The 9,870-nt window shown below is 41.9% G+C and overlaps 1 protein-coding gene across 1 annotated transcript in view; it reads left to right on the plus strand.

The window, feature by feature from the left end:
* LOC109902352 (APC regulator of WNT signaling pathway 2) overlaps nt 1-9,870 on the plus strand; it is a 36,261-nt gene that overhangs the window by 15,939 nt on the left and 10,452 nt on the right. The window contains exons 7-14 of the mRNA XM_020498637.2: nt 93-179; nt 7,726-7,794; nt 8,144-8,531; nt 8,651-8,749; nt 8,884-9,023; nt 9,142-9,219; nt 9,368-9,484; nt 9,619-9,833. Of these exons, the coding sequence (XP_020354226.1) occupies nt 93-179; nt 7,726-7,794; nt 8,144-8,531; nt 8,651-8,749; nt 8,884-9,023; nt 9,142-9,219; nt 9,368-9,484; nt 9,619-9,833 (1,193 nt within the window). The remainder of the gene's footprint in view (nt 1-92; nt 180-7,725; nt 7,795-8,143; nt 8,532-8,650; nt 8,750-8,883; nt 9,024-9,141; nt 9,220-9,367; nt 9,485-9,618; nt 9,834-9,870) is intronic.

A 9,870-nucleotide genomic window follows, 5' to 3' on the forward strand; every position in this document is an offset into this window, starting at 1 on the left:
TGCTGTTATGGAGGGTGTTGTACAAAAATGTCTGTGGCGACCAAAGACTATCGCTCTCTCTCTTGCTCATCCCTCTCTGTCTCCCCTCGCAGATCCGTGTGGCTCGTCTGGAACAGCTAGAGAAAGAGCTACAGGAGGCGCAGGAGTCCAGAGGCACCCAGGAAAAGAACCTGTGTGAGGTGAAATAAACAGCACACACGCACAGACACACACACACACACTTGAGATAAAGGTAAAACAAAGGGGCCTAGTGTCGACTGTCCAACAGAGGCAGCACAGATGAATTGGTTTTCTGAAGTATGTACATAAGACTTCAACTGCACAGGCCATTATGAACAGTCAATACACACAACGATTGAGGTGCTGTAGATAATCCTGTGTTCTGTTTTCACAAAATGATTTTGTACTGTAAAACATGAAAGATGACAAGGATTAGTTTCCCTCAGATGTGATTGATTTCACGTTGTCCCCCGCCTCTCGGGCATCTGTCGGTGAATTTTAAATCATATTGTCAGTTTTCCTCGTCCTGTGACTGGTTTAATATTTCCCTCTCTAATTCCTCTCCTGTGTCTTGTCAGCACCGCGCTGCATGTTTTATCGGTGCTATGCGATCACTATAGGGGGCCGGTACACAAACAGGCGCAGTGCCACGCCGCTGCCTTCAACATCGACACGTGCTGAAACTGAGTGATGTTTGATGTGTCTTCTAGAAACATCTTTATTGATGATTTTTTTGAGAGTACACAGGCACACCACCATATTGGATTTTAAAATAAATGTTTCATGCTGTGCGGTGGCGCAGGCAGAAATCTGTTGATGGCAGGGCCAGAAAAGAAATGTGGGTTGGGCAAAATTTGGGCACTCAAGTCCTCATTAAATGATCATAAAAGCATAGCCGACCTTATACCCTACTGTAATGGACCGCACACAACAAACCATAGAACATAATGCCCTTATGTAACAGTAATGATTGCAATAGACTTGGTAACCTCTCACTGGCTCAGATACCAGGAGATGCTAGGCTAGGCTAGGCGGCCACAAATGTAAGCATTTAACACTAGGAAAGCCGAGAGCGTCATATTGACTAAAAACAAATGTACTTTTTTAAATTGCTTTGCCATTTTTAAACTTATGCACCCCCCCATGCTTGACATTTCCTAAATAAGTCTAACACACTATCGTTGTTAAAATCTTAATATCACAAACAGAATTTGTGTTAGCAGTTTAAAAAGAGGACACGTCTTTTTTTTTTCATGCCCATCAAACCTGTGAAGCTGATGATGATCCGTCAATACTACACCTAACTATATCGAAACTAATTGCACATGCAACAATCGAGTTGGCCCAAAGACCAGATTAAATTGACAATAGTCTGATGGGTAAGAATATTATCAATTGTTAAAATGTATATGAAGAATGTAATGAACCATGCAGCTTGGAATTGACACAGAGGCAGGGAAATGAAACAGAGTGCCAAAAAGGGGTCTTTGCAAATGATCCTACAGTCGCAAGCAGGTAAGATGTTTTGATGTCTATATAGTAACAGAAAGAGCAGACAGTTAGAATGTTGATTTTCAAAAGACACGTCATTGGCCCGAAGGGGATGTCCAACGAGGCCTGTTTAGTGTTAATCACTGGCACGGAGGCCAATCAAAGTAGATCCGGTTTGCATTAGACATCATCAAAGGAAACTTAAATAATAGCCTAGTAGTATGCTAATACACATAATACTAGGCCATAGCCTATATAGAGTAAAACAGTGGTCACCAACCTTTTCTTAACCGAGGTCACTTTATGAGTCAAAATTGCAGAGTGCAATTATCTGCTGGGCGCGGAAGTGTGCCTACAATGTATTGTTTGATATCAATGAAATTATCAATAGCCTATAGGGCCTAACTACAGGGCAGTTTTAACACTGGTAATAGGTCAGTTGTTATAGCTAGGCTATATGATAACACTGGTAATAGGTCAGTTGTTATAGTTAGGCTATATGATAACACTGGTAATAGGTCAGTTGTTATAGCTAAGCTGTATGATAACACTGGTAAAAGGTCAGTTGTTATAGCCTATTACTTGTGAGGCACATCGGAGCATGAAATAACTTGTCTGTTTGTTTTTTTTTTTCAATCTTTTTTTATTTCACTGGACTGATGGTCATGTTTCAGCGAAGGGCGCGTTCATGATTTCTGAAAGTGTTGCATAAAAAGTGGTGGTGATCAGTGTCTCTGAATGTACCAAAACTGTCTTTAAGGCCCTCCGATTAGATCAATGCAATCAGTGATTGATCTAGAGGGTAGAGGCCCTTCATGGCTAAATCACTGATATCAAATAACTTGACAAATGCTCCAACAATCTCGTCTATACACGGCCCCTTGAAAAAAATCTCATAGTGAGCTTCGTTTGGCCATTTTACTTGTTTACTTTACAGGTTGGCTATAAGTCTTAGCTAGCTAACGGTGAGTAGCCTACAAAGTGTAGCATAGCCTACACAGCGATTGCTACTGGCGGAAATCTCACGATACATGGCCCTATTCATTCTTTCCTTTACACGGATCAGTCGTCCTGGTCCCTTTGCAGAAAAACAGCCCCAAAGCATGATGTTTCCACCCCCATGCTTCACAGTAGGTATGATGTTCTTTGGATGCAACTCAGCATTCTTTGTCCTCCAAACACGACGAGTTGAGTTTTTACCAAAAAGTTGTATTTTGGTTTCATCTGACCGTATGACATTCTCCCAATCTTCTTCTGGATCATCCAAATGCTCTTTAGCAAACTTCAGACGGGCCTGGACATGTGTCCCCCTGCTTAAGCCAGTACGTCTGGCACTGCAGGATTTGAGTCCCTGGTGGCGTAGTGTGTTACTGATGGTAGGCTTTGTTACTTTGGTCCCAGCTCTCTGCAGGTCCCCCCGTGTGGTTCTGGGATTTTTGCCCGCCGTTCTTGTGATCATTTTGACCCCACGGGGTGAGATCTTGCGTAGAGCCCCAGATCGAGGGAGATTATCAGTGGTCTTGTATGTCTTCCATTTCCTAATAATTGCTCCCACAGTTGATTTCTTCAAACCAAGCTGCTTACCTATTGCAGATTCAGTCTTCCCAGCCTGGTGCAGGTCTACAATTTTGTTTCTGGTGTCCTTTGACAGCTCTTTGGTCTTGGCCATAGTGGAGTTTGGAGTGTGACTGTTTGAGGTTGTGGACATGTGTCTTTTATACTGATAACAAGTTCAAACAGGTGCCATTAATACAGGTAACGAGTGGAGGACAGAGGAGCCTCTTAAAGAAGAAGTTACAGGTCTGTGAGAGCCAGAAATCTTGCTTGTTTGTAGGTGACCATAATTTGCAAATAAATTCATTTTTTTTCTCATTTTGTCTGTCATAGTTGAAGTGTACCTATGATGAAAATTACAGGCCTCTCTCATCTTTTTAAGTGGGAGAACTTGCACAATTGGTGGCTGACTAAATACTTTTTTGCCCCACTGTATCTTCATATATTGATTCACATAATCAGTTATTTGTCATTTTACTTGAGGGGGTTCCACTTTGGGTTAATTAATTATGAACTAGTTTAAATAAATCATTGTAGACAATTCGATTGAGGCAATTTCATAATTGATCAGATTCAACCTGGGCAAACCTTTTGGCCTAGAAAAACAGGGATAAACAAAAAGAGATCTGTTGGTTAACCAAAACAATATATTGTACATTTTATGAAGTGACAGTTTGATTGGGCCTTCGTACTATTCTGTTATCAATTCAAACTAAAATTCTAATACAGAATCACCTGTTTTACATAAGTATATTTTATTAGTATTTACTGTATATGCCAATGATGTTTATTCCATCCTATATGGTTTTTATGAGGGGTTGATGCTTGAACATATGATTCTAATAAGGACAGTGCACTGTGACTGTATAGAGAATACCTATTATACAGTGGGATCTAATCCTGTAGAGTGTGGAATGCTGTTATCCTGTAATATACTGAAAATCCACTTTTATATTAACCTTGAGCTGACTGAGCTTAGCTGCTGCACTGCGCAGCAGGCCCAGCCGCATCTCTCTCTCTATCCCTCTCACCTTGTGTCGCTCCCTGGCTATGCTCTCCAGTGCTGCCATGCTGCTATGCAGAATGCAGGCTTTACCCCTCTTTAGCTCGGCTCCAATTGGTCGCTCCTCACAGAAAGTATAGAGTTGCTTAGGGACTACAAACTTGGCAAAGAAGGGAGGTGTTACCTGGGTCCCAGACTGGCCCGTCTGTGTTTCTGTCTGTGGGTGCTCTATAGGAGAATAGCAACGATCTCTATAGTGCCAGGCTGCAGGGAGAAATAAATAAAAGGGGCTACAACAAAGATTTCTTAATGTCCAACAAGCTTTCTCTGCCCTTAACCTTGTTCTGAATACCTCCAAAACAAAGATCATGTGGTTTGGTAAGAATGCCCCTCTCCCCACCGGTGTGATTACTACCTCTGAGGGTTTAGAGCTTGAGGTAGTCACCTCATTATAGTACTTAGGAGTATGATTAGACAGTACACTGTCCTTCTCTCAGCACATATCAAAGCTGTAGGCTAAGGTCAAATCTAGACTTGGTTTCCTCTATCGTAATTGCTCCTCTTTCAAACTAACCCTGATTCAGATGACCATCCTACCCATTCTAGATTACAGAAAAGTAATTTATAGATCGGCAGGTAAGGGTGCTCTCGAGCAGCCACCAGATTTGCCACCAATGCTCCTTATAGGACACATCACTGCACTCTATACGCCTCTGTAAACTGGTCATCTCTGTATACCCATCGCAAGACCCACTGGTCGATGCTTATTTATAAAACTCTTAGGCCTCACTCCCTCCATCTGAGATACCTACTGCAGCCCTCATCCTCCACATACAACACTCGTTCTGCCAGTCACATTCGGTTAAAGGTCCCCAAAGCACACACATCCCTGGGTCGCTCCTCTTTTCAGTTCGCTGCAGCTAGCAACTGGAACGAGCTGCAAAAAACACTCAAACTGGACAGTTTTATCTCAATCTCTTCATTCAAAGACTTAGACACTCTTACTGACAGTTTTGGCTGCTTCTTGTGATGTATTGTTGTCTCCACCTTGCCCTTTGTGCTGTTGTCTGTGCCCCATAATGTTGGTACCATGTTGTGCTTCTGCCATGTTGTTATTGCTACCATATTGTTGTCATGTTGTGTTGCTGCCATGCTATGTTGTCGTCTTAGGTCTCTCTTTATGTAGTGCTGTGTTGTCTCTCTTGTCGTGATGTGTGTTTTGTCCTATATTTTTATTCCAGCCCTCGTCCCCGCAGGAGGGCTTTTGGTAGGCCGTCATTGTAACTGACTTGCCTAGTTTTTTTTATTTTTATACAATAGACACATTGTTCCATGTTTTTCAGGGCTATTGTCATCCATCTTGTAGCAGACAGCAGGTTCCTGGTCAATACATTGTAAGCGATTGATTATGTATTTGAACTGCGACAATTAATGGGGTAAAAGCTACTGCAGATTCAATCCATCAAAACACAGACACATTTAGCATGGTTGTCTTGTTATTGGCGAGAACACTTTATTGCTTACAACATGGAGCTATTCAGACAAGCATATGTCTATAGCCCTCCCCCTTTGTCTGAGAGTGAGTCTTTGGTGTGATCAGGCACAGGCTCTCTCACACACACACCCTGCAGCACCAAGGGTTACCATGGTGATGGGTTGGGAGGATAAAAGAGTGGATAGATATTCTCTGATGATTTGTGATGTAGCCAATTGGTATGTTGAATGTAAATGGAGTGTATCTGTATGCTTGGAGTGTGCAGCTGGTACCTGATGAAGAGTATGTCTGTCTGCAGGGCCAAGATATTATAGAGTTGAAATTAAATTAGCTGAAATTAAATGTATTTATACAGTGCCTTCAGAAAGTATTCACACCCCTTTGTCCACATTTTGTTGTTTTACAGCCTGAATATAAAATGGATTACATTGAGATTTTTTGTCTCTGGCCTACACACAATGTTTTTGACATTTTTACTAATTAAAATTAAAAGCTGAAATTGAGTCAATAAGTATTCAACCCCTTATTTATGGCCAGCCTTAAGTTCAGGAGTAAAAATATGTTTAACAAGTCACAATACGTTGCATGGACTTTGTGCAATAAGTGTTTAACATGATTTTTTAAATCATTACCTCCTATGTACCCCACGCATACAATTCTCTGTAAGGTTCATTAGTCGAGCTGTAAAGGAGTGTGTAACTGGCTGCAGGGAAGTCAGGCGCAGGAGAGCAGAAATGGGAAGCAAACGGAGCCCTTTATTGAGGTGAACAAAACACACACGGATTACAATAACCCGGCGCAAACCAGCCTGGAGTACACATACATTTACATATGACAATTCCACACACAGACATGGGGGGAAACAGAGGGTTATATGCAAGGCGAGTAATGAGGGAATGCAAACCAGGTGTGTGGGAAAACAAGACAAAACAAATGGAAAATGAAAGGTGGATTGGCAATGGCTAGAAGACCGGTGACGTCGACCACCGAACACCGCCCGAACAAGGAGAGGGACTGACCTCGGCGGAAGTCGTGACACGAGCAGTGAATTTTAAACACAGATTCAACCACAAAGACCAGTGAGGTTTTCCAATGGTCGCAAAGAAAGGCACCTAGAATAAGCAGATATTGAATATCCATTTGAGCATGGTGAAGTTATTAATTACTCTTTGGATAGTGTATCAATACTTCCCGTCACTACAAAGATACAGGCGTCCTTCCTAACTCAGTTACCCGAGAGGAAGGAAACAGATCAGGGATTTTAAAACAGTTATAGAGTTTAATATTGTAGTTACTCCACAATAAAAACCTAATTGACAAGAATGAAGCCTGTACAGAATAAAAAATATTCCAAAACATACATTCTGTTTGCAACAAGGCACTAAAGCAGCATTTCACAGACTTGTAATTGTTAAGTACTAGAACGTTTTTCAGGATAAAAAATGAATTAAATAGAAAATCTGGTGCCATCTGCTTTCCACCAGACACTGGGAGATTAATTCACCTTTCAGTAGGACAATAACCAAAAACACAAGGCCAAATCTACACTGGAGTGTCTTACTAAGAAGACAGTGACTGTTCCTGAGTGGCCGAGTTACAGTTTTGACTTAAATCTACTTGAAAATCTATGGCAAGACCTGAAAATGTTTGTCTAGTAATTTGACAAAGTTTGAAGAATTTTAGAGACTTACCCAGAAAGAATAACAGCCGTAATCCCTGCCAAATGTACTTCTACAAAGTATTAACTCAGGGTGTGAATCCTTATGTAAATAATATATTTATTTTTGTATTTTTACATTTTAAATAAATGTTTAATTATGGGGTATTGTGTGTAGATGGGTGAGAATTTAATCAATTTTAAATTCAAGTTGTAACATCAAAATGTGGAATAAGTCAAAGGTTATGAATCATTTCGGAAGGCACTGTAGCTGTTAGTGGTCTATTGACAATAACATCTCACTCTGCTTTTTGACGCTGACTCCTAAATACTTAGGATTGAACAGAAAATGTAGAACATTTGTTTATTAACTTGTATGAAATTCCAATGATCTACCAATGCCAGCAGCTGCATACAGTTCTTATTTATTTAGGCCTACCTATCAGGTTCATTAAAAATCCTACAATGTGATTTTCTGGAGCATTTTAAAACCATGCCATTTCCTATCCCTTTCTGTATTTGCAGATCTCAAGCTGTGACACAGAAAATGCGTCGTCTTCTTCTGCGATTGATGCACAAGGAGATGGAAGCAAAGTAAGGGCACCATTACATATTTAGTATGATGAATGCCAGTTCAGATCTACAATGCAGTTTACATTACTGGCTTTGCATTATCTAGATGAATATTTGTTTAGGTGGACAATAATGGTCCCATTGCCCTGCCATGTGTAGCAAAAGTGGAGCTTACATGCATATGATACTATCCATCCACCATTTTCCGATTCAGTGGTCATGCATGCCAATGTTATAATATCAAACATTCTTCTCAAGTCGTTGTTGTAAAATATTGTAGTAAAATACAAGTATTTAAAATACAAAAGTCAAAATGAAGGTGAATTAAATACGTACTCACCACGGCCATTTTGTATTTGATCTGGATTAGGTGGAGATGGTGTTCTGGCTGCTCTCCATGTTGGCCAACCGGGACAGGGAGGAGATGTCCCGCACTCTGCTGACCATGTCCAGCTCCCAAGACAGCTGCATCGCCATGCGCAAGTCAGGCTGTGTACCCCTGCTGGTGCAGATCCTTCACGACGGCCCAGGGGGCACCGGAGAGGCGGATGGAAGTACAGGGTGCAGCCGGGAGGCCCGATCCAGAGCCAGCGCTGCCCTGCACAACATAGTGTACTCCCAGCCAGACGAGGGCCAAGCCCGGCGGGAGATGAGGGTGCTGCACGTGCTGGAGCAGATCCGCTCGCACTGTGACAGCGGCTGGGACTGGATCGAGAGCCACGTGGGGAGGCCCTCCCCCGGAGGTACTACAACCACAGGTTAGTAGTGGAGGGAAGCAGGATTATTTTGGGCGATTAATACCATCTCTATAGCACACTGTGGATTATACTGTGAATGTGAAAGTAATTCCAGCTGTACTTGTCTGTGTTGTATTCAGACATCCCTGAGACATTGGAGCCCCAGATCTGCCAGGCCATGTGTGCTGTCATGAAGCTCTCCTTTGAGGAGGAATACCGACAAGCCATGAATGAACTAGGTTAGTGAACAACATGTCAATGGGAAATATACTTCCATCAAAGATGATAAAGCATAACCTTACTGACAAATATTATATGTGAATGAAGTGATTGTTCAGTTTGTGATGTGCATGGCTGGTGTGTCTCTGTTTAGGGGGGTTGCAGGTAGTCGCAGAGCTAATGCACTTGGACCAGGAGCTGTACGGAATGAAGAACGATCCCATCAATATGGCGCTTCGACGCTACGCAGGCATGGCGCTGACAAACCTCACGTTCGGAGATGTCGTCAACAAGGTAATGTATCATGAGAAAAGCATTAAAAAAACTGAGAGGGATACATATTTATCCCAATTGTTAAGAATATTTTTTTATTCAAGATAAATGACTCCTGTCTGACCTCTCTTGTACACAGGCCACTCTCTGCACAAAGAAAAGCTGCCTGCAGGCCATTGTTGCCCAACTTGCATCTGATAGTGAGGAACTACATCAGGTACAACATGGTTACTACTATCCTAACTACTTGAGAGTGTTTTATTTTTTGTCAACATTTCAGAACCACGAGACATTACTCTTTTCAGTTTCAGTGGTTTAAGTCAATGTTTCCATGGCTAAAGAGATATCTATTTTTCCCCTCACAGGTAGTGTCTAGTATTCTGAGAAATCTGTCATGGCGTGCAGACATCAACAGCAAGAGGGTCCTTAGGGACATAGGGAGTGTAACAGGATTGATAACCTGTGCTCTTCAAGCCACAAAAGTAAGATCACACCGAGATAATGTCATCGATGCATGGTGGCAATTGTAACCAAAGCAATAACCAAAGGAAACAATGGCAAAATATCTGCACAATTCTAATCTCTAATGCAATGTAAATGTAAAATCCCATTTTAGGAATCCACGTTGAAAAGCCTCCTCAGCGCTCTGTGGAACCTGTCAGCACACAGTCCTGAGAACAAGGTAGCCATTTGCTCAGTAGATGGGGCTCTGGGCTTCTTGGTCAGCACCCTCACCTACAGATGTCAGACCAACTCACTGGCAATCATCGAGAGTGGAGGTGGCATCCTGCGCAATGTTTCCAGTCTTGTGGCCACACGGGATGATTACAGGTATTTACTTGAATTGAATTCTACTGTATATCAGTGC

The sequence above is a fragment of the Oncorhynchus kisutch genome, linkage group LG13 (genome assembly GCF_002021735.2).
Source record: "Oncorhynchus kisutch isolate 150728-3 linkage group LG13, Okis_V2, whole genome shotgun sequence".
In the NCBI taxonomy this organism is placed as follows: Eukaryota; Metazoa; Chordata; class Actinopteri; order Salmoniformes; family Salmonidae; genus Oncorhynchus; species Oncorhynchus kisutch.